This window comes from Cetorhinus maximus, chromosome 1, assembly GCF_964194155.1.
Source record: "Cetorhinus maximus chromosome 1, sCetMax3.hap1.1, whole genome shotgun sequence".
Classification (NCBI taxonomy): domain Eukaryota; kingdom Metazoa; phylum Chordata; class Chondrichthyes; order Lamniformes; family Cetorhinidae; genus Cetorhinus; species Cetorhinus maximus.
The window spans coordinates 246,298,472-246,324,047 of record NC_135879.1 but is presented as its reverse complement, the minus strand read 5'-3'; the positions used below and the strand labels follow the sequence as shown (position 1 = coordinate 246,324,047).

Sequence of the window (25,576 nt, the reverse complement as noted above, 5' to 3'; positions counted from 1 at the left end):
AGATGTCCCCCTTGGTCCCTGATGGGCCCTACTCTTTCCCTGGTTATCCTCTTCCCACTGATATACTTATAGAATATCTTGCGATTTTCCCTACTTTTACCAGCCAGAGCTTTCTCATATCCCCTCTTTGCTCTCCTAATTGCTTTCTTAAGCTCCACCCTGTACTTTCTGTACTCCACTAATGCCTCCGTTGATTTGCTTTCCTTGTATCTGCTAAAAGCCTCTCTTTTCCTTCTCATCGTAAGCTGAATATCTCTGGTCATTCATGGTTCTCTGGGCTTGATGCTCCTTCCTATCACCCTAGAGGGAACATGTTGAGCCTGTACCCTTCCCATTTCCTTTTTGAACACCCCCCACTGTTCCTCTGTAGATTTCCCCACAAGTAACTGTTCCCAGTCTACCTTGGCCAGATCCTGCCTTATTTTACTAAATTCCACTCTCCCCCAATCCAAAACATTTTTTTGCAACTTGTCGATTTCTTTGTCCTTAACAAACTTAAACTGTACCATGTTGTGGTCGCTGTCACTAAAATGCTCGCCCACCACCACCTCAGCCACCTGTCCGGCTTCATTCCCCAGAATTAGGTCCAGCACTGCGCCGTCCCTTGTTGGACCCTCTACATATTGACCTAAAAAGTTCTCCTGTACACATTTCAAGAAATCCACTCCATCATAGCCCTTAACACTATGTCTATCCCAATGAATGTTGGGAAAGTTGAAATCACCTAATATAATTACCCTATTGTTATTGTTTATACACACCTCCGCAAATTGTGCACATGTTTGCTCCTCAATTTCCCGCTGACTATCTGAGGGCCTATAATAAACACCCAACAATGTAGCTGCCCCTTTTTTATTCCTAAACTCTACCCAGAAAGCTTCATTCGATGCCCCCTCCAAGATATCATCTCTCCTTACTGCAGTAACCGACTCCTTAACTAATAATGCAACACCTCCTTGTCTTTTACCCCCTCCCTTGTCTCCCCTGAAGATCCTATATCCCGGAATGTTGAGCTGCCAATCCTGCCCTTCCCTCGACCAAGTCTCAGTGATGGCTATACTATATCACAATTCCACATGCAGCAAGACCTGGACAATATCCAGGCTTGGGCTGACAAGTGCCAGACAATGACCATCTCCACAAAGAGAACCCAACCATTGCCCCTTGACATTCAATGGCATTACCATCACCCCACTATCAACATCCTGGGGGTTACCATTGACCAGAAACTAAACTTGACTAGCCATATAAATACTGTGGCTACAAGAGCAGGTGAGAGGCTAGGAATCCTGCAACGAGTAATTCACCTCCTGACTCCCCAAAGCCTGTCCATCATCTACAAGGCACAAGTCAGGAGTGTGATGGAATACTCCCCACTTACCTGGATGAGTGCAGCTCCCACAACACTCAAGAAGCTTGACACCGTCCAGGAAAAAGCAGCCCGCTTGATTGGCACCACATCCACAAACATTCACTTCCTCCACCATCGACACACAGTAGCAGCAGTGTGTATCATCTGCAAGATGCACTGCAATAATTCACTAAGGCTCCTTAGACAGCAGCTTCCAAACCCACGACCACTACAATCTGGTGGTTGACAGGGGCCTCAACCATGTCCGGCCCATCTCCCGCGCATCCGCCCTCACACCTCCGTCTCCCTCCCAGAACCATGATAGGGTCCCCCTTGTCCTCACTTATCACCCCACCAGCCTTCGCATTCAAAGGATCATCCTCCGCCATTTCCGCCAACTCCAGCATGATGCCACCACCAAACACATCTTCCCTTCACCCCCCCGGCGGCATTCTGCAGGGATCGTTCCCTCCGGGAAACCCTGGTCCACTCCTCCATCACCGCCTATACCTCAACCCCCTCCCACGGCACTTTCCCATACAACCGCAGAAGGTGCAACACCTGCCCCTTTACTTCCCCCCTCCTCACCATCCAAGGTCCTAAACACTCCTTTCAAGTGAAGCAGCATTTCACTTGCACTTCCCTCAATTTAGTCTACTGCATTCGCTGCTCCCAATGCAGTTTCCTCTACATTGGAGAGACCAAACGCAGACTGGGTGACCGCTTTGCGAAACACCTTCGGTCTGTCCGCAAGCATGACCCAGACGTCCCTGTCGCTTGCCATTTCAACACTCCACCCTGCTCTCATGCCCACATGTCCGTCCTTGGCTTGCTGCATTGCTCCAGTGAAGCCCAACGCAAACTGGAGGAACAGCACCTCATCTTCCGAATAGGCACTTTACAGCCTTCCGGACTGAATATTGAGTTCAACAATTTTAGATCATGAACTCTCTCCTCCATCCCCATCCCCTTTCCGATCCCCCTTTTTCCAATAATTTATATAGATTTTTCTTTTCCCACCTATTTCCATTATTTTTAAATTTATTTCCATCCATTGTTTTATCTCTCCCTTTTCGCCCATTTCGATCCCTTCCCCCCACCCCACCCCACCCCCACTCGGGCTATCTGTACCTTGCTCGTCCTGCTTTCTACCCTTAATGTCACCTATTAGCACATTTCTTAGCTAATATCACCACCGTCAACACGCCTTTGACCTTTAGTCTTTGACACCTTTTGGCAATCTCCACCTATCACTGGCCCTCTATCCAGCTCTACCCGTCCCACCCCGCCTTAAACCAGCTTATATTTCACCTCTTTTCTATTTTTCCTTAGTTCTGATGAAGGGTCATTCAGACTCGAAACGTTAACTGTGCTCCTCTCCGCAGATGCTGCCAGACCTGCTGAGTTTTTCCAGGCATTTTTGTTTTTGTTTTGGATTTCCAGCATCCGCAGTTTTTTGCTTTTATCTGACATTCATCACGGTGAGTATCAAAGTATTGGCATAGTGGTACCAATAGAAGCCTTTGCCACCATCCAGATTATATGCCACAGATGAAGGGTCAGAATAACCCAAATGCAAAAATGGATACCAGTGCACATGCAAACATCCTTCTGCTTCGTACACTGAAATGTATGTACCCGCGGAAGTGGCGAATGATTATCCGACCAACCAACACCAAACTCACTGCATACCATGACTCAGAGATTGCATCCCTGGGATCTACTACACCCAAGTGTCACCATAAAATTCACCCTGGTCACCCAGATATTTTATAGTGTGGACACCACAGGTCTATTGATCGCAGACCTACTGGTGTGCAAAGACCTGTCCTTGGTCACCATCCATGGTATTGTGGAGACAATAATGAGGGCCACAGACCACACAGAACACCATGGTAAGTCATAGTCATAGAGGTCGACAACACAGAAAAAGGCCCTTCGGCCCATCGAGTCTGCGCCGGTCAAACAAGTACCTAACTATTCTAATCCCATTTTCCAGCACTAGGTCCATAGCCTTGTATGCCATGGCACCACAAGTGCACATCCAAATACTTCTTAAATGTTATGAGGGTTTCTGCCTCTACCACCCTTTCAGGCAGTGAGTTCCAGATTCCCACCACCCTCTGGGTGAAAAAATTCTTCCTCACATCCCCCCTAAACCTCCTGCCCCTTACCCTAACTCTATGCTCCCTGGTTATTGATCCCTCCACCAAGGGGAAAACTTCCTTCCTGTCTACCCTATCTATGCCCCTCATAATTTTATACACCTCAGTTATGTCCCCCTCAATCTCCTCTGCTCCAGGGAAAATAACCCCAGTCTATCCAATCTCTCCTCATAACTAAAATTCTCCAGCCCAGGCAACATCCTGGTAAATCTCCTCTGCACTCTCTCTAGTGCAATCACATCCTTCCTATAATACGGATTCCAGAACTGCACGCAATACTCTAGCTGTGGCCCAGCCAGCATTTTATACAGTTCCAGCATAACCTCCCTGCTCTTATATTCTATGCCTCAGCTAATAAAGGCAAGTATCCCATATGCATCCTTAACCACCTTATCTACCAATATGCATGCTTCATTGCACTGCGGAACCAATGCGAATTTCTACTCGGCAAATAAGTGCAGACAAACCTCCTCATTCATCGCTTTTCAATGGTCCCAGGAGTGCGTGATTCATTACTCGTAGAGCAGGGGAAGAGGAGAAATGCCCATGACTGGCAGGCCGATAACAAAATACCCAAACTGAACATTGAATGGAACGTTTGAGTACAACACCCAACTCATGGCACGTGGAATTCAGCAGAAAGTGTCAGCATTTGCCCAGAACCAAGATCATATCAAGTACAAACACCAAATGCTGTGACAGTGAGGTGAAACAGATGCCAAATCAGGATAATACCACAAGCAGAAAAGCCAAGTAACCCTGTTTTTTTTTATTTGTTCATTTGTGGGATGTGGCTGGGCCAGCATTTATTACCCATCCCCAATTGCTCTTGAGAAGGTGGTGATGAGCTTCCTCCTTGAACTGTTGTAGTCCATGTTGTTTCAGAAAAGGAGTTCCATAATTTTGACTCTGCAACAGTGAAGGAACAATGATACAGTTCCAAGTCAAGATGGTGTGTGGCTTGGAGGGCAACTTGCAGGTGGTGGTGTTCCCTTGCATCTGCTGCCCTTGTCCTTCTAAGTGGTAGAGGTTGTGGGTTTAGAAGGTGCTATTGAAGGAGCCTTGCTGAGTTCCAACAGTGCATCTTGTAGGTGGTACACACTGCTGTCACTGTGCATCAGTGATGGAGGGAGTGGATGTTTAAGGTGGTGCCTGGGGTGCTAATCAAGTTGGTTGCTTTGTCCTGGATGGTGTTGAGCTGCCTGAGTGTTATTTGAGCTGGAGAGTATTCCATCATACGAATGACATGTGCCTTGTAGATGGTGGACAGGCTTTGGGGAGTCAGGAGGTGAATTACTCTCCACAGAATTCCCAGCTTCTGATTTGCTCTTGTAGCCACAATATTTATATGGCTAGTCCAGTTCAGTTTCTGGTCAATAGTAACCTCTCAGGATGTTGATAGTGGGGAATTCAGTGACAGTAATACCATTGAATGTCAAGGGAAGATGGTTAGATTCTCTCTTGTTGGAGATGGTCATTGCCTGACACTTGTGTGTCGAGAATGTTACTTGCCACTTGTCAGCCCAAGCCTGGATATTGTCCAAGTCTTGCTGCATTTGGACATGGACTGCTTCAGTGTCTGAGGAGTCATGAATGGTGCTGAACATTGTGCAATCATCAGTGAACATCCCCACTTCTTACCTTATGATGGAAGGAAGGTTATTGATGAAGCAGCTGAAGATGGTTGGGCCTAGGACACTACCCTGAGGAACTCCTGCAGTGATGTCCTGGAACTAAGATGACTGACCTCCAACAACCACAACCATCTTCCTTTGTGCTAGGTATGACTCCAACCAGCAGAGAGTTTCCCCCCTGATTCCCATTGACTCGAGTTGTGCTAGGGTTCCTTGATGCCACACTCAGTCAACTACTGCCTTGATGTCAAGGGCAGTCACTCTCACTTCACCTCTTGAGTTCAGATCTGTTTGGACCAAGGCTGTAATGAGGTCAGGAGCTGAGTGACCCTGGCAGAATTCAAACTAAGCATTGATGAGGGCACCTGTAATGCCATGAATGCAGGAATGAGCAGCTGACTGGGACATTCCAAAGAAGTCAGCAGCAGAGCCTGAAAAGAACCTGAGGTGAAGACTTTGAGGGCCACAGTGACCAATGACCTTCAGTGCTACCAGCAGGGCTTGCAATGAGTTGTTCTAGAGGCCAATTCATCATTAAGGAGGCCACAGAAGTTGGTGACTATCTTCCAAGACAATCAAAGTCTCTTTCTACATTGACGGTCTGACATTTCCAGGTAGGTGAGCTTGTTGCAGGAGACCTATTGCCGTGGTTTTTCATAGCTATACCTCCTTGGCCTTTGCTCCTGCGTTTTGGCCTCTTGCTGCCCAGGAACCCTTCCTCGTGGTGCACAATGCTGCAGCTGCACTGCCTTGAAGGCCTGTAGGTGCAAGGGAGCTGCACCTATGCCCAGAGGTAGACTTCCTTGCTTGCGGCAGAACTACAGCAGGCCTAGCTGAATGGCTTGATGCCCCATGGGCGGCAGATTTTTAGGCAGTCAACCCTCCAGGAACTAGCAATATTGCCTTGTGGAGCTGCAAAGCTCAGTCTGCCATCTTTGCACCTACCAAGCAGCAGCACAGAAAAGGGGCTCTGTCCAGGTTTGAATGCCTCGCCCCCATCTACATTGTTTCTACTGGAGCTTCTATACCATGGCCTACAAGATTAATTATCTATCTCATCATGGAAGTCACCTCTACTGGAAAAGTCAATTATCCAGCATTGGTTAACAACCTGCCGTCTTCTGTGAAGGAATGCACCATTGGACTTTGATTGTGGACTCCGGACTGATGTGAAATGATAACTGTTTTCTCTGTGGTCTTTGTCCTGTAAATCTCTAATTTCTCTATTCCTCTTTTTACTGTATAAGTGCACAGGCGGCTACATAGTGACGCCACCGCCACCCGCCCCACCCCCTCCCCACCCCCCCACCTGCATCTGAGTGTGTGCAAAATAAACTAATCCCTTTAAGTTGATCGTATCTCAAGCTTACTGTGGGGTTATGAATAGATATTGGATCACACCAAAAATAAGGGGTTGAGAAATTCAGCAAGGCTTCTAAAGGGGGAAATCAAAATCAAAACACCTTTCTGTTTATGGATGGATGGTGAGAGGAGAAATCAGGGCTGTTTAAATTAACCAACCCCTCCCGATCTTAGGACTAAAACTGCACACAGTGCTCCAGGTGTGGTCTAACATGAGCAAGACTTTGCTACTCCAATCCTCTTGTGATAAAGGCTAACATACCATTCCCCTTCCTAATTGCCTGCTGCACCTGCATGTTAGCATTTGGTGACTTATTGACAAGGACACCAAGGTCCCTTCGTACATTTACACTTTCTAATCTCTTACCATTTAAGAAGTAATTTCACTTCCTCAAAAGCCATCACATTTCTTTCCTTTGTTTCCCAAACTTTTCTCAGTTCTAATAAAAGGTCACAGGCCTGAAATGGTAATTTGGTGTCTCTCTACACAGATATTGCCTGACCTGCTGAGTATTTCCAACATTTTTTGTTTTTATTTCAGATTTGCACCGTCCACGGTATTTTGTAATCAGACACATACACTGGATAATGCTTGCGCTCAGTGTCTGTACGCAACTGTTCTGTAACAGTCTGAAAGATTCTGTAGCCTGTACTCACCTTCACCCCACATTTCCTGACACTGTTTATCTGCGGACTGACAGATCCCATTGTAACAGTAGAGGTTTCCCTCGCTGCACAACTGGCCATCTTTAAGAAACGTATTTTCGGGACAATCTGAGGTGTCTCCTTTGCAGAACTCTGGCAAATCACATTCTCCCATCGAAGGCCTACAAGGTGTACCAGCGGGAAGTATCTGCAGAACAAAAACAACAGTTGAAATGCACTGACACTTTAATCAGGAAATTTTTCTGGCAGGGGATGAATGAGTTAGAAGTAAATCTATAAATTCCTGGATGTTCAGGAATGTTTCATATGTGACGTTTGTACTAGTGTTGAATGTTTGGGATGAGGTTGGCAATCTGTATCCAGAAGTCAGTAGTGTACAGGGTACTGAAGGTACAGTCACCTAGTGATTCTGTCAATGAGCCATAGAGCTTGAATTCGAATACCACGATGATAATTTCTGAAAGTGAATTCAATAAATCTGGTCATTTGGTTCTGGGCACCAGGGAAAAAAAGCTACAGGGTTTTCACTAAAAATCCAATTAGCTCATAATATCGGATCCATTGGGCGTGTGAGTGAATGGATTTTGAATTAGTTAAAACCTTGCTGAGTAATATGTTTATCAGGGAACCTGCCACCTTTCCCTAATTCGGCCCTACATTGGCTCCAGCTCCACAGGATGGTCTTGATGTGAGTCTCCTGATTATAGACAGAGGAGGGTCACGAGAAAAAAGATGAAATGTGCATGATCTCACACCGTGTACAAGTTCCTCGTCATTTTATCTGATGGCTGATATGGGGATGGCCAGAGGGGGTCAGAAACAGAGTGCGCGAAGCAGCCAGAGTTCCAAGAGCGGAGGGGCCAGCGGCAAGAGTTGTGGGAATGGAGGGTCTATCTGCTCTCCGCCGCCACTGTGGAGAGTCAGAGCCAAGTTAGGAAACAGACATCGAGGCGTGACATCACGGGAAACATGTAAGTCGATTGGCTGGTGAGTTTTGCTGTTTAGGGACTGAATGTCAACAACTGGAAGATTAAAAATGATAAAAATGTTAGGCACTAATAATAAGGAACAAGTGAGCAGCTGGTGAGTATTATCTATTATCTTTTACTTTGAAGCAAGGTTTATTACAACCAGCAACATGTGTTAAATATTAGAAGGATTTTTCAATACTAGCAAGGTGTTGGGAAGGTTTTTATTTATTATCAGTAGCAAAGTTAATTACTAAATGAAGGAATAGAACAAACAAAGAAAGAACAAAGAAAAGTACAGCACAGGGACAGGCCCTTCGGCCTCCAAGTCTGCGCCGATCATATTGCCCGTCAACTAAAACATTTTGCACTTCCGGGGTCCGTATCCCTCTATTCCCATCCTATTCATGTATTTGTCAAGCTGCCTCTTAAACACCACTATCGTACCTGCTTCCACCACCTCCTCTGGCAGCAAATTCCAGACACTCACTACCCTCTGCGTAAAAAACTTGCCCCGCACATCTCCTCTATAGTTTTCTCCTCTCACCTTAAATCTATGTCCCCTAGTGATTGACTCTTCCACCCTGGGAAAAAGCTTCTGACTATCTACTCTGTCCATGCCACTCATAATTTTGTAAACTTCTATCAAGTCGCCCCTCAATCTCCGTCGCTCTAGTGAGAACAATCCGAGTTTCTCCAACCTCTCCTCATAGCTAATAACCTCCAAACCAGGCAGCATCCTGGTAAACCTCCTCTGCACCCTCAGCAACGCCTCCATAGTCCTTCTGGTAATGTGGCGACCAGAATGGCAGGGATGCTCCAATCTCGAGAGTGCAAATCCTCCAGGATGCTTCTCTTATCCTGGATAACCATTTGTGCAGGAAGTGTTGTCAGTTGCAGCAACTTGGGCTCCGGGGTTTTGAGCTGGTGTAGCAGCTGGGGTCATTGCCGTGCATCTGTGAGGTTGAGAGCTTTGTGGATAGCACATTTACAGATGTGGTCACCCCACAGATTAGGAGTTTGCAGGGTGAGAGAGAATGGGTGGCCACCAGGCAGGAAAAAAGGAACAGGTAGGAAGTACAGGAGCCCCACCTTGTGCATCCCGCTCTCCAACCAGTATTCAGTTCTGAATACAGTTGAAAGTGATGATTCATCTGGGGAGTGCAGCCAGAGCCAAGTCTATGGCTCCAAGGATGGCTCAGCTGCACAAGGGGGTCCAAGAAAGTCTAAGAAGAGCCATAGTGATAGGTGATTTGATATTTAGGGGAACAGGTAGGTGTTACTGAGGCTGCAGACATGAATCCAGGGTGGTGCCAGGGTCAAGGATGTCAGTGAGCATTCTGAGTGGGGAGGGTGAACAGCCAGCAGTTGTGGTCCACATCAGTACCAAATGATGTAGGTAGAAAGAGGAATGTGGTCCTGCAGTCAGGATTTAGGGAGCTAGGTAGAAAATTATCAAGCAGGACCTCAAAAGTAGTAATTTCCACATTACTCCCAGTGCCACGCACAAATATGCACAGAAGTAGGAGGTTAAGACAGGTGAATGCATGGCTGCAAAGTTGGTGCAGGAGGGAGGGCTTTAGATTATTGGAACATTGGGACCAGCTCTTTGGGAGATGGGACCTGTGCAGGCTGGATGTGTTCCACTTGAACAGAGCCAGGACTGAGTTCCTTGTGGGACATTTTGCTAGTGCTGTTGGGAGGGCTTTAAACTAATTTGGCAGCGGTGTGGGAATCAGGAGGAAACATCAGAGGAATACCAAGGTGCACAGAATACTGGGAGAGGCAGATCACTGACCTCTCCTCTCCCTCTCAATCACTGACCTCTCCTCCTCTCGATCACTGACCTCTCCTCTCAATCACTGACCTCTCCTCCTCTCGATCACTGACCTCTCCTCTCGATCACTGACCTCTCCTCTCGATCACTGACCTCTCCTCTCGATCACTGACCTCTCCTCTCGATCACTGACCTCTCCTCTCGATCACTGACCTCTCCTCTCAATCACTGACCTCTCCTCCTCTCGATCACTGACCTCTCCTCTCCATCTCAATCACTGACCTCTCCTCCTCCTTTCGATCACTAACCTCTCCTCCTCCTTTCGATCACTGGCCTCTCCTCCTTTCGATCACTGGCCTCTCCTCCTTTCGATCACTGACCTCTCGATCACTGACCTCTCCTCCTCCTTTCGATCACTGACCTCTCCTCCTCCTTTCGATCACTGACCTCTCCTCCTCCTTTCGATCACTGACCTCTCCTCTCGATCACTGACCTCTCCTCTCGATCACTGACCTCTCCTCTCGATCACTGACCTCTCCTCCTCTCGATCACTGACCTCTCCTCCTCTCGATCACTGACCTCTCCTCTCGATCACTGACCTCTCCTCCTCTCAATCACTGACCTCTCCTCTCAATCACTGACCTCTCCTCTCAATCACTGACCTCTCCTCTCGATCACTGACCTCTCCTCTCGCTCACTGACCTCTCCTCTCGCTCACTGACCTCTCCTCTCAATCACTGACCTCTCCTCTCAATCACTGACCTTTCCTCTCGATCACTGACCTCTCCTCTCAATCACTGACCTCTCCTCTCAATCACTGACCTCTCCTCCTCCTTTCGATCACTGACCTCTCCTCCTCCTTTCGATCACTGACCTCTCCTCTCGATCAGCCATGATCTTGTCGAATGGCGGGGCAGGCTTGAGGGGCCAAATGGCCTACTCCTGCTCCTATTTCTTATCTTCTTATGTAGTAAGGTTTACTAGCAATAGGAAAGCTCAATTTGAGTGGTAGGGTTTATTAATTATAAATTAATTAAGAAAATAAGAACTAATTAATTAAGACATAATAAAGATGGGATGTGGGCGTTGTTGGCTCGGCCAGCATTTATTGCCCATCCCTAATTGCCCTTGTTCAGAGGGCATTTAAGAGTCAACCACATTGCTGTGGGCCTGGAATCACATGTTGGCCAGACCAGGTAAGGACAGCAGATTTCCTTCCCTAGTAGACATGGGTTTTTATGACAATCGGCAATGGTTTCACAGTCATCATTAGACTTTTAATTCCAGATTTTTATTGGATTCAAATTCCACCATCTGCCATGGTAGAATTCAAACCGGGATCCCCAGAGTATTCCCCCCGGGTTTCCAGAATACCGGTTTAGTAACAATACCACTATGCCACCGCCTCCCCCTAAGGGAAGGTAGTGTGTTGCAATTACAGAATGTGGAAGTTCCTGGACATCTATGTGATCCAGGGAAAACACATCTATAGTAAGTGTCAGTGACCGGAGGACCTTGGGTTCAAAGTCATTCTGGAGGCCAAGCTGTAGATACTGCGATGCATCAGGGAGCAGGAAAGTTACCTGGATACTTTATTCCAGGAGGTGGTCACACCACTTAGGATAGGGTCGTCAGATTTGGTCAGTGGTCAGGGACAGTAGAGATGCACTGACAGTATTTTAAGGAGATATTTAATAACTCTCAACAAAGATTTATCCCACTAAGAAAGAAAGACTCTTTGAGAAGGATGCATCATCCATGGCTGAATAATGTAAAGGAAGTACTTTTTTTCCTAATATTACTGTGGGATACTGAAGCAGGCTTATGGGGACTGTGTGTGTGTGTATGCCTATGTGTGTGTGTGTGTCTGGTTTAATTAAACTGCAGACAAGATCAAAATCATCAAAAGGGGTTCGGTGTAAAACAGGCATTTGAAATAGAGATGGGTAAACTGAGATGAAGTCTGAGCAGATACAGCGTGAATGGAATTTGCATTTTAAGTTGAGAGTTGTGATTTTCAAAGGAACAGAAAAAGATGTTTATAACTGGCAAGATAAATAAGGCAAAGTTATTAAAGTTATTTCTCCCAAAAGTAACTGACCATAATGACAACATGAAATATTTTTATATTCTGGGAAAAGAAACTTCCAAAGAAAGATTAAAACAATGAGATTTACAGATTAAAAGGGAGGAAATCTATTTAAAGAAAGATGGAATGCTGTATGGAGGTGGCCGTGTGAGACCTTGAAGGTACACTGTGTGAAACAGAATCTGTGGAAAAGGTGCACTGTGTGAAACAGACCTGTGGAAAAGGTGCACTGTGTGAAACAGACCTGTGGAAAAGGTGCACTGTGTGAAACAGAACCTGTGGAAAAGGTGCACTGTGTGAAACAGAACCTGTGGAAAAGGTGCACTGTGTGAAACAGACCTGTGGAAAAGGTGCACTGTGTGAAACAGACCTGTGGAAAAGGTGCACTGTGTGAAACAGAACCTGTGGAAAAGGTGCACTGTGTGAAACAGAACCTGTGGAAAAGGTGCACTGTGTGAAACAGACCTGTGGAAAAGGTGCACTGTGTGAAACAGAACCTGTGGAAAAGGTGCACTGTGTGAAACAGACCTGTGGAAAAGGTGCACTGTGTGAAACAGGCCTGTGGAAAAGGTTCACTGTGTGAAACAGACCTGTGGAAAAGGTGCACTGTGTGAAACAGACCTGTGGAAAAGGTGCACTGTGTGAAACAGGCCTGTGGAAAAGGTTCACTGTGTGAAACAGACCTGTGGAAAAGGTGCACTGTGTGAAACAGACCTGTGGAAAAGGTGCACTGTGTGAACCAGGCCTGTGGAAAAGGTGCACTGTGTGAAACAGACCTGTGGAAAAGGTGCACTGTGTGAAACAGACCTGTGGAAAAGGTGCACTGTGTGAACCAGGCCTGTGGAAAAGGTGCACTGTGTGAAACAGACCTGTGGAAAAGGTGCACTGTGTGAAACAGAACCTGTGGAAAAGGTGCACTGTGTGAAACAGAACCTGTGGAAAAGGTGCATTGTGTGAAACAGAACCTGTGGAAAAGGTGCACTGTGTGAAACAGGCCTGTGGAAAAGGTGCACTGTGTGAAACAGACCTGTGGAAAAGGTGCACTGTGTGAAACAGGCCTGTGGAAAAGGAGCACTATGTGAAACAGACCTGTGGAAAAGCCTCTAGCCGCCCTGGAGAAGTTTGCTTGTCCAGTAATCAAGGTTTTGTTAAAAGCATTTGCGGTTCCATTGTTGAGTGAGACGGGGAGAGAAGCTGTGAAATACATCCCTCGTGGCAACAGTGGGTGCTTGTGGTAATATTGCTGGATGTTTTATAGATTAAGCATCTATTTGAAGTATTGCCTTGGGAATTTAGTTAAGTACAAATCTTGTGAGAACTGTTGTAAAACTAAATGTAACTGAGTAATTGTAGTCTTGTGTGTTTAAGTTTTCTTTTCTTTTGTTAATAAATGCTTTATTTAACCTTTAAAATCTCTAAAGGTGGTAGTGGACTGATTATTTCTGACTTCAGTGCACAAACCTTCTCGTAATAAATACAAATTGCAAAATTGTTGTGATAGGACCATAAGACCATAAGACATAGGAGCGAAAGTAGGCCATTCGGCCCATCGAGCCTGCTCCACCATTCAATGAGATCATGGCTGATCTGATAATATTCAACTCCACTTTCCTGCCTTTTCCTCATAACTCTTTATTCCCTTACTGATTAAAAATCTATCTCCACCCTGAATATACTTAACGACCCAGCTTCTACAGCCCTCTGCAGTACAGATGAGTACAGAGAGAAGAAATTCTCCCTCATCTCTGTTTTAAATTGGTGAGCCCTTACTCTGAGATTATGCCCTCTGGTCCTAGACTCTCCCACAAGGGGAAACAACCTCTCAGCATCTTCCCTGTCAAGCCCTCTAAGAATCTTTTATGTTTCAATAAGGTTGCCTCTCATTCTTCTAAACTCCAATGAGTACAGACCCAACCTACTCAACCTCTCCTCATAAGGAAATCCCTCCATTCCCAGGATCAACCTAGTGAACCTTCTCTGGACTGCCTCCAATGCCAGTATATCTTTCCTTAGATAACGGGACCAAAACTGTTCACAGTATTCTAGGTGTGGTCTAACTAGTGCCATGTATAGCTTTAGCAAGACTTCCCTATTTTTATACTCTATTCCCTTTGAAATAAAGGTCAAAATTCCATTTGCCTTCCCTATTACCTGTTGAACTTGTATATTAGCTTTTTGAGATTCAATGCACAAGGACTCCCAAATCCCTCTGTGCTGCAGCTTTCTGCAGTCTTTCTCCATTTAAATAATGTTCAGCTCCTCTATTCTTCCTGCCAAAGTGCATAACCTCACATTTTACCACATTATATTCCATCTGCCACTTTTTTGCCCACCCACTTAACCTGTCTATATCACTCTGAAGACTCCCTGTGTCATCCTCACCACTTGCCTTCCCACCTATTTTTGTATCATCTGCAAATTTGGCAATCGTACATTCACTTCCCTCATCTAGGTCATTGATATATATTGTAAATAATTGAGGCCCTGATCCCTGTGGCACTCCACTAGTTACAGGTTACCATCCTGAAAATTCCCCCCTTATCCCAACTCTCTGTCTTCTATTAGTTAGCCAATCCTCTATCCATGCTATTATACTGCAAAGTAATGAGCGTTTTAGTGGACTGCAGAACAGTTGGACGACTGGGCACATTGTACAATCTCCTTGCTAAACCTGACCGTGGAGCAGTTACTGGTGAAGGCAGTCACAGCCCCTTGTAATTTAATCATTCAAGTTTGGACCAGTGTCCCCCAGCGTTCAAGCTAACAGTGCAGCCTTGCAGTGCGGGTTAGGAGAATGCCTGCGCCTGAGCTGAGAACACAGCATGCAGTCCAGTGGGCAAAGCTGCTGCCAATCGGTCAGGAGGAGTGGGGCGGAGGTGGATGGGGCTTTGGGCAGCCATGCGGTGCACTAATCTCTGGCCATCCAAGTGGTGGCCAGTCCGCTCTGTGATGAGTTAAGGGGCCCTCAGACTTAACCAAGAGATGTTCTTAGGACACCTAAGCTAACCCAAGCATCTCTCTCTTTCATCGTGCAGGAGGAGTGCATCAGGGTCATGGAGCCTGGTGACCTAGCTGTATGCCTTGTGGTGTACAGAGAGTGGACAGCAAAGATATGAGAGTGGCTGAGACGGCTGGCTGTACAGAGGGAGGAGCAGCACCCTCAGGAAGAAGGGGTGGCTGGGGCTCCCACACACACTGCTGAAGAGTCACAGAGAGACAGCTCAAAAAATAGACACTACAAAAAGACACTACAAAAAAAATCTCACACCAACTCCTGAATTCAACGTGCTTCTCGTACTGGTAACATTAAGATTCAACAACTCCAAAAACAATCAAGGAATTTCAAATATTTCCCAGGCGAGCCCTCAATGTTTGTTATGACTCAGCCAATGATAAATGCTGAGTTGTTCAAATTCCAAAGGGAAACTTGAAACAACTGCCACAACTTATTTTGCAGTTTGTATAAATTTTAAGCTGCGTGCCTTGAATTCAGTAGTAATAAGACCACCAAGTCTTATGTTCAACATTTATTAATAAGAGAAATGATTTTTAAATACATACATAGATCTACACATTACTACTGTGATAACTTCTAAATCGACTAATTAGATAAATGTAAGGAGTAAAAGGTAAAGTGCAATTTGCATTTGTTGAATAGACCATTCAGAAGAATAGGTAAAAGCTTGCACCTAACTGGGAGTCACCAAGCAATGTGTTTATGTTGCTAATAAAATTGGTGGATTGAAAGAATTATTGTTATGAGAGGTAAAATTAAAAGACCTAGTAACACAATGGAAAACTTACATTCAAAGGGTAAGCTAGGTATAAACAGAAAGGAGTTTTGTGTGTGTAGGTCAGAGGCATGTAAGATCTAACCAGCCTGTAAGCCCTACAACTGTGTTTGCAAATTGAAAGGAGTCTCATTTTGAATTTATAAGGTCAAATGTGCTTTGCCTGGTGTCTGTTTAAAGCCTATGGGTTATTCTTGCCTTGGTGAAGATTTACCTGGGAGTGATTAATTTGGGGATTTGCTTAAAAGTTATTATGGTAGTAATTTGTAGATGTGTGCATGTGTTTAAATTTGTTGTTAAATTAATAAATGTTTAATTTGGTTTTATATAAAAAACCTCTTGAGGCTTGGTGGTCTTATTCCAGAATTCAGAGCTGCATCTCAAACATACCAATTGAAATATAGGTTATGACAGTTGTTCAAGTTTCCCTCTGGGATTTAAACAACTCAGCCTTTACCAACTGCTGTGTCATAACTGAAGCAAACAAGCCTATACAGAGGCCACTAAAGAGATATCCACTGAATATCTGATGAATCACTATGCACCAAGTTGGCTCTGTCAAGTCTATATGGTTTGTTTCTGTTAGATTGATGACTGCAGAAGCAGAGCATTAAGTGAACACGAGCGTCAGATAGACACTGGTGCATCATGCAACATCATCACCTGGGAGAAATGGCTCAACGTGGTGATCCAAAAATGAAGCCCTCGAAAGTAAGGTTGAGGCGAGATGATGACACAATACTCAGGCCGAGAGGACAATTTAATCTAAGAGCCCAGTGCAACGGCAAGAGTGAAGGTCTGGAGCTCCAGATCGTAGAAGGTGAGCAAAAGCCAATCATCTCAGCCGGAGCAAGTCTAAAGCTTGGACTGGTAAACATAAACAAAAGAGATTTACAATGTGTTGCAGCACCTCAAACCATTGTCCGCGGAACAGGTTAGGAAGAGCACACAGATGTGTTTGCAGAATTTGGATGCCTTCCTGGTGAATATCATCTCAAAGTAGATGTGAGTGTAAGACCAACTGAGCATCTGCCAAGAAGAGTTCCAGCTGCCCTCAAATCCAGCCTAAAAGACAAGATAGAAGAGCTGGAAAAGATGGGAGTAATCAAAAAAGTGGCAACTCCTACAGACTGAACTAGCAGCGTGGTAGCAGTGAAACAACCTGGAAAGCTGAGGGTATGCATAGACCCAAAGGATCTAAATAAAGCACTGAAAAGACCTCACTAACCCATGCCATCCAATAAGGAATTTTGCTGCAACTTGCTAAGGCAAAGATATTCGTTGCACTGGGTGCGAAGGATGGTTACTGGCTGGTTGAAAGCAGCAGCTTTCGAATGACATTCTGAGTGCCATATGGGATGGTTACACGTGCCATTTGGCATTTCCATGGCTCCAGAAGAGCATCAATAAGATGAGGCAGTCAGTGATCTTTCAAAGTGGAAGCCATAGCGGATAATCTGCTAGTCTGTGGAGGTGTAGACACAATGAAGAAGCATTTCTGACCACGGTCAGAATCTAGTGCTACTGCTAGAGAGAGCACACCAGACAAACTTGAAGATGAACAAGAAAAAGGTGCAACTGAAGATGCCTGAAGTCAAGTACAATAGGTCATGTACTGACAGCAAAAGGTCTTCACCTGGATCCTGACAAGGTGAGAGCTGTACCAGCAATGCAGCGACCAACAGACGCTAAAGCAGTGCAGCAATTGGTTGGATTTGTGAACTGGTTAGCAAATCTTTCGCCGAATTTGTCGTTGGAGTGTGAACATTCCCCCAGCTCACTGCCAAGAATGTGCAGTGGCATTGGGGCACAAAAGAAGAAGCAGCGTTCACTAAAATCAAATAGCTAGTGACGACAACGCCTGTGCTGAAGTACTCTGAAGTATATGATGAAGTCACCTTGTAGTGCGATGCCAGTGAGACATATTGTGCAACAATCCTAATTCAGCAAGGACAAGAAGTTGCATTTGCATCCAGGGTGTTAACGCAAACTGAACGACACTAGGCTCAGATCGAGAAAGAACGCCTGGCTATTGTTTTTACTTGTGAAAATTTTCATCAATACCTGCCTGGGAGAGACAAAGGGCAGAATTTAGCACTTGGCGGGCGGGCGGGCCCCACCGGCTCTGCAGCAGGCGGACAGCCGACCCACGCCACCAAAACGGGGCCTGCCACCATTTTGAGTGGGCGGGCCAATTAAGGCCCACCCAGCGGCCTGTCTGACAGGAAGTGCTATGCGCTTCCTGTGCGGGTGGGGAGGGAATCCCCAGCTGTCAAAGTGCGCACTGCTCCCTGAGGCAAAGTCCTGTCTCAGGGAGATTAGTGACAGGTAAGAAAAGTCAAAAAATAGAAATATTTAACAATTATTATTGTGACAATGTCACACGAGATGGGACATGTTAATTAAAATGACATAAACTTAATTAGACTTTTTAAAAACAGACAGGAAACCTCATCCCGCTGGTGGATGAGGTTTCGTGTTTTTTCAGAAGCCCGCTGGGGCTCCTGGCCTGCCCGCCAGCCTTGGGGTTGGACGGGCAGGGTCTTTAATTATCTTAATTAGCCTGTCGATGGCCTCAATTGGCCAGTGGCAGGTTGACGGGCGGACAGCTGATTTGGCTGTTCGCCCGCCTTCCTAAAAATTTAAAGAGACCGGGATGACATCGGGGATTCCTCCCGACGTCATCCCGCGTCATTTTCCCCTTGGCGAGCGGGCCCCGCCCCCAAATCGCCGACGGGGAAATTCAGGCCAAAGTCACAGTGGAGTCTGACCACAAGGCACTTCAAACATTTTTCTCAAACTGCTACTATCTGCTCCAAAGTGTCTGCAAAGAATGTTACTTCATTTATAGAGATGTCATCTGGAAGTGACATGCAAGCAAGAGAAACAGATGTACACCCCTGATATGTTGTCAAGAGAACCACTCCCTATGAAAGAAGTTGAGGATGCTAAAAAGGAATGTAAAATCTTCCAGATTCAATGCGAAGTAGCATGTCAACATGCTCTGGAAGTCATTAACCCACAGAGACATTGGCCAGGATTTTCTGGTCCCGCCATTGGCGGGGCTGGAAATTCCTGCTGGAGGTCAATGGATCTATTGCTGGTCCGTCAGGTTTTCCATCCCATGTGCGACAGGTCCATTCTCGGCCATTGAATCTGACAGTCAAGCACCTTGCACAAATCAAGTGAACTACCCAACAAAATGTAACTCCCCAAGTACAGCAAGAAGTAGCGATAAAAGGACGGGCTGAGAACATCAAGGACACGCCTGTGGTCAGAAGAGCATATTGGGCATGCAGAGAGGAATTAACAGCCGAAGATGGCATCTTGTACAAAGAAAACAGGGTCATTACCCAGGATGAGAGGAGAGATCACAGAATCACACAGTGCAAAAGAGGCCCTTCGGCCCATTGAGTCTGCACTGACATGTGAGAACCACCTGACCTACCTACCTAATCCCATTTACCAGCACTTGGCCCATAGCCTTGAATGTTATCACGTGCCAAACGCTCATCCAGGTACTTTTTAAAGGATGTGCCTCCACCACCCTCCCAGGCAGTGCATTCCAGACTGTCACCACCCTCTGGGTAAAAAAGTTTTTCCTCACATCCCCCCTAAACCTCCTGCCCCTCACCTTGAACTTGTGTCCCCTCGTGACTGACCCTTCAACTAAGGGGAACAGTTGCTCCCTATCCACCCTGTCCATGCCCCTCATAATCTTGTAAACCTCGTTCAGGTCGCCCCTCAGTCTTCTCTGCTCCAACAAAAACAACCCAAGTCTATCCAACCTCTCTTCATAACTTAAATGTTTCATCCCAGGCAACATCCTGGTGAATCTCCTCTGCATCCACTCCAGTGCAATCACATCCTTCCTATAATGTGGTGACCAGAACTGCACACAGTACTCCAGCTGTGGCCTCACTAAGGTTCTTTACAACTCCAACATGACCTCCCTACTTTTGTAATCTATGCCTCGATTGATAAAGGCAAGTGTGCCATATGCCTTTTTCACCAGCCCACTAATATGCCCCTCCGCCTTCAGAGATCTATGGACACACACATGCCAAGGTCCCTTTGTTCCTCAGAACTTCCTAGTGACATGCCGTTCATTGAATACTTCCTTGTCAAATTACTCCTTCCAAAGTGTTTCACCTCACACTTTTCATGGTTAAATTCCATCTGCCACGTATCTGCCCATTTGACCATCCCGTCTATATCTTCCTGTAGCCCAAGACACTCCACCTCACTGTTAACCACCCGGCCAATCTTTGTGTCATCCGCATGTGTCATCATCAATCTTTGTGTCAAGAGATGGTACGAACTCGAACTATGGTACGAACTCCTCTGTGAAACATGTTCTGTAAGTTGTGTTATGGTGTTTTCTTTGAAAGCTAGTTACACGTTTCAGTAGGACAGCTGGACTGTTCCAGTTTTATTCACCCCAGAAACTTTCAATGACAAAATAGGTCTCAAATATATTGTTCCTATTTCCCAAGCTATTCACCTATGGTGCCTTCCTTACATCTTCACTGGCCAAAAGGCTTTCAGTGTGTGTGAAGCACATTCATGCAAGCCATCGAGGAATTAACTTAAGTCTGAGGAAGGCAAAAGAAGTGTTCTACTGGCCAAACATGGGCAATGAAATTAAGGACCACACCACCCAGTGCAGTGCTTGTAACAAGTACCAAGCTAAACAAGCTAGAGAGCCATTGGTGATGCATGAAATCCCAAACAGATCAGGGATGAAGCTGGGAGTAGACCTCTTCACTCTAGCAGGAACTGATTATCTTATCACTGCAGATTACTGTTATGACTCCTGGCAGTTAGGCCAGATGACAACCGGTGAGACTGCAGAATGCCTTAAAGCACACTTCAATCATTACAGCATTCCAGGCATTGTATTGAGTGACCCTCATTTCATGCATTGAAGAATTCAGCCACTTCATAAAGGATTGGGAAATTCAACACTAAACCATCGTCTCCACACATCCCAAGTTGAATGGAAAGGCTGAGGCAGCAGTGAAAATCGCCTAAGGAATCATCATGAAATTGAGCAAATCTAGCACAGATGTAGACAAGTCAATCCTTGAGTGGAAAAAGACACCGACTGAAGGCGTGGAAATTACGTAGTCCAGACCAAAGACTAATATCATGCTGCAACCAAACTACTCTTCCAATAGCAGAAAAGCCACTGAAGCCAGAAGTGGTAACAGGCGTGAGTGAAAAAATCAAGGTGAAACAGCAGAAAGCCAAATTTAATTTTGACAAAACTGCCAAACCATTGCCAAAGTTGGAGAGCCAGTCAGGGTACAAACGCTCAATGCTCTCAACAGCAGTCAGCCCCATGTAGCAATTTTGGACATAGGTAGAGCATCTCCATGATCGTACACAGTGAATGTGAATGACCAAATATATCGGCACAACCGCAGGCATATAGGCATAACTACCGAAGACATTTCTCCAGTACAGGTGGCCGATCAGGAAGATGGGATCTCACCATACACACATCCCAAGTTGAATGGAAAGGCTGAGGCAGCAGTGAAAATCGCCTAAGGAATCATCATGAAATTGAGCAAATCTAGCACAGATGTCAATCCTTGAGTGGAAAAACACACCGACAGGGTACAGAAAAACCATCACTCCCAGAGGTCCACCGGTACCGAACAATGGGAACAGAACAACAACAACAACCGTTACCACGGCACCAACAAGTGCCAGGGGAATGAAACTCCCCGGAGAGGGAACACCAACCATCTTAACAGCCAATGAAAATGCGCATGGGTGCCATTAAGAGATGTACACAATTTCACGAACATATATGATGAAACTGACTAGATTAGCGAACAATTTGTTATTGCATGAGAACAGTTGTTTTATAGTGGGTAACCTGGGTAACTCACAGTTACAAACGATAGTGCATTCAAATTCGGGGGACGTTTGGATTAAAATGCAATCATGTACTAGAGATCCTACCTGGCTTGCTGTAGTCATGTGACCTCTGCCATGAGGCACTGACTGGAAGCAACCATGTTACATTGAGTTCTAATAAAGACAGAGTACAAGAAGCACTGTACATATAGAGTTCGTAATAGCTACCATCCCATATCCTGCATATAAAGCTTTTGTGTGGCACCTTAAGAATATCTTTTGGAAATCCAGGTATGCGACATTAACTGGTTCCCCTTTATCTACCCTACTAGTTACACCCTCAAGAACTAATAAATTTGTCAAACAGGATTTTCCCTTAGTAAAATCATGTTGTCTTGTTATAATCATACTATGCTTTTCTAAGTGCATTGTTAAGACTCCCTTAATAATAGATTCCAGCATATTCCCAACAACTGATGTTAGGCTAATTGGCCTGTTGTTCACTGTTTTCTCTCTCCCTCCTTCCCTGAAAAATGGCGTAACATTATCCAACGTCCAATCAATTGGGATAGTCCCCAAATGTAGGGAATTTTGGTAAATCATAGCCAGCACATCCACTATCTCTGCAGCTTTCTCTTTTAGAACCCTAGGCCATCAGGTCCCGGGGATTTGTCAGCTTTTGGTCCCTTAAGTTTTTCTAATACTTTTTCTCTGCTGATATTAATTTCCTTAATTTCCTCATTCATTTTAGCCGCTCGGTTACCATCTATTTCTGATATGAAACTTCTATCTTCTACTGTGACAAAATATTTGTTCAATGCCTCTGCTATTTCCTCATTCCCAATGATAATTGCTCCTCTCTCTGCTTCTAAGGGACCACTGATTACTTTAGCTGCTCCCATCCTCCTTAGGGACTTCTCTAAGCTCTTACAATCGATGTTTACATTCCTGGCTAGCTTACTCTCAAATACTATTTTTCCCCTTTTTATAATTTTGGTGACCCTCTGCTGGTTTCTAAATCACTTCCAATCCTCAGGCTTACCATTATTTTTTGAAACATTGTAAACCTCTTCTTTTTTGTTTTATTCATTCACGGGATGTGGGTGTCACTGCCTGGGCCCAGCATTTATTGCCCATCCCTAATTGCCCTTGAGAAGGTGGTGGTGAGCTGCCTTCTTGAACCGCTGCAGTTCATGTGGTGTAGGTACACCCACAGTGCTGTTAGAGAGGGAGTTCCAGGATTTTGACCCAGCGACAGTGAAGGAATGGCGATATATATCCAAGTCAGGATGGTGAGTGGCTTGGAGGGGAACTTCCAGGTGGTGGCCTTCCCATCTATCTGCTGCCCTTTTCCTTCTAGGTGGTAGCGGTCGTGGGTTTGGAAGGTGCTGATGAAGGAGCCTTGGTGAGTTCCTGCAGTGCATCTTGTCGATGGTACACACTGCTGCTACTATGCGTTGGTGGTGGAGGGAGTGCATGTTTGTGGATGTGGTGCCGATCAAGTGGGCTGCTTTGCCTTGGACGGTGTCAAGCTTGTTGACCACAAGAGTGTTGTTGGAGCTGCAATCGTGTAGGCAAGTGGAGAGTGTTCCATCACATTCCTGACTTATGCCTTGTAGATGGTGGACAGGCTTTGGGGAATCAGGAGGTGAGTTACTTGTGGCAGGATTCCTAGCCTCTGACCTGCTCTTGTAGCCACAGTATTTATATGGCTAGTCCAAATCAGTTTCTGGTCAATGGTAACCCCAGGATGTTAAGTGAGAGATTCAGTGATGGTAATGCCATTGAACATCAAAGAGCTATGGTTAGATTCTCTCTTGTTGGAGATGGTCATTGCCTGGCACTTGTGTGGTACGAATGTTGTCAGTCCAAGCCTGGATATTGTCCAGGTCTTGCTGCATTTGGACATGGACTGCTTCAGTGTCTGAGGAGTCATGAATGGTGCTGAACATTGTGCAATCATCAGCGAACATCCTCATTTCTGACCTAATGATGGAAGGAAGATCATTGTTGAAGCAGTGAAGATGGTTGGGCCAAGGACACTACCCTGAGGAAGTCCAGAAAATATTTTACTATGACATTACTAATGAACCCTGCTTCATTACATAATACTAGATTGAAGATAGCTTTATCCTTAGTGGATTCTACAACGTATTGCTCCAAGAAACTGTCATGAAAACAAACTCATCTTCCAGGCCCTTTTGCTAATTTGATTGTCCCAGTTCATATGAAGATTAAAGTCCCCAACAATTATTGTATTGCCTTTGTTACAAGCTCCAATAATTCATTGTTTACTGCTCTGCCCATTGGTATAACTACTGTTAGGGGACCTATAAACTCCTCCCACCATTGTTTTCTGACTCTTGCTATTCTTAATTTCCACCTATGCTGATTCTACTCCATGACCTTCTGAGGCTAGATCCTTTCTCAAAAATGTCCTTATATCATCTTTTACTATCAGGGCTATCCCTCCTCCTTCACCATTCTGTCTGTCTTTCCTAAATATTGCGTACCCTGGAATATTTATTTCCCACCCTTGATCATTTTTTAACCATGTCTCTATAATGGTGATTCAATCAAAATCATTTATCTCTATTTGTACCATGAGCTCATCTATCTGATTGCAGATGCTTTGCATTTTTACATAAAGAACCTTTAATTTCAATTTTTAATTTCTATTCCCTGCAATGTCTTTATTCACCCTCCCAATCACCAAGCTTTCCTCCCCCCCATTCACCCACCGCTCCTCCTTCCCTTAACCAACCTCTCCTCCCTCCCAATCAACCTCCTCTCCTCCCTCCCATTCAAAAACCTCACCTCCCTCCCAATCACCAACCTCTCATCCCTCCCAATCACCAACCTCTCATCCTTCCCATTCAAAAACTTCTCCTCCCTCCCGACTGTCAACCTCTCCTCCCTCGCAATCATTAAGCTTACCTCCCTCCCAATCACATACGAACATACGGATTAGGAACAGGAGAAGGCCACTCAGCCCTTCGAACATGCTCCGCCATTCAATAAGACCATGGCTGTCATGATTGTAACTTCAACTCCACATTCCCACCTACCCCCGATAACCTTTTGCCCCCTTGCTTATCAAGAATCTATCTACCTCTGTCTTTAAAATATTCAAAGACACTGCTTCCACTGCCTTTTAAGGAAGAGTTGCAAAGACTCATGACCCTCTGAGAGAAAATGTTTCGCCTCATCTCTGTCCCAAATGGACGACCCCTCATTTTTAAACAGTGACCCCCTAGTTCTAGATTCTCCCACAAGAGGAAACCTCCTCCCCACATCCACCCTGTCAAGAACCCTCAGGATCTTATATGTTTCAATCAAGTCGCCTCTAACTCTTCTAAACTCCAATGGATACAAGCCTAGCCTGTCCAACCTTTCCTCATAAGGCAACCCGCCCATTCCTGGTATTAGTTTAGTAAACCTTCTCTGCACTGCCTCCAATGCATTTACATCCTTCCATAAATAAGGAGACCAATTCTGTACACAGTACTCCAGATGTGGTCTCACCAATGCTCTGTACAACTGAAGCATAACTTTTATATTCAATTCTCCTTGCAATAAATGATAAGATTCTATTAGCGTTCCTAATTACCTGCTGTACCTGCAGACTAGCCTTTTGCAATTCATGCACTAGGACTCCTAGATCCCCCCGCATCTCAGAGCTCTGCAATCTCTCACCATTTAGATAATAAGCCTCACTTTTTATTTTTCCAACCAAAATGGACAATTTCACATTTTCCCACATTATACTCCATTTGGCAGATCTTTGCCCACTCACTTATATCTTTTTGTAGCCACCTTCTATTCTCCTTACATTTAAAATCCTATCTATCTTTGTGTTCATCCAAGTCATTTATATAAATTGTAAAAAGTTGAGGTCCCAGCAC

General features: G+C 45.3%; 1 protein-coding gene across 1 annotated transcript in view; it reads right to left on the bottom strand.

The window, feature by feature from the left end:
• LOC144688623 (disintegrin and metalloproteinase domain-containing protein 12-like) overlaps nt 1-25,576 on the bottom strand; it is an 812,806-nt gene that overhangs the window by 618,385 nt on the left and 168,845 nt on the right. Inside the window, exon 14 of the mRNA XM_078555419.1 lies at nt 7,170-7,365. Coding sequence (XP_078411545.1) covers nt 7,170-7,365 — 196 coding nt within the window. The remainder of the gene's footprint in view (nt 1-7,169; nt 7,366-25,576) is intronic.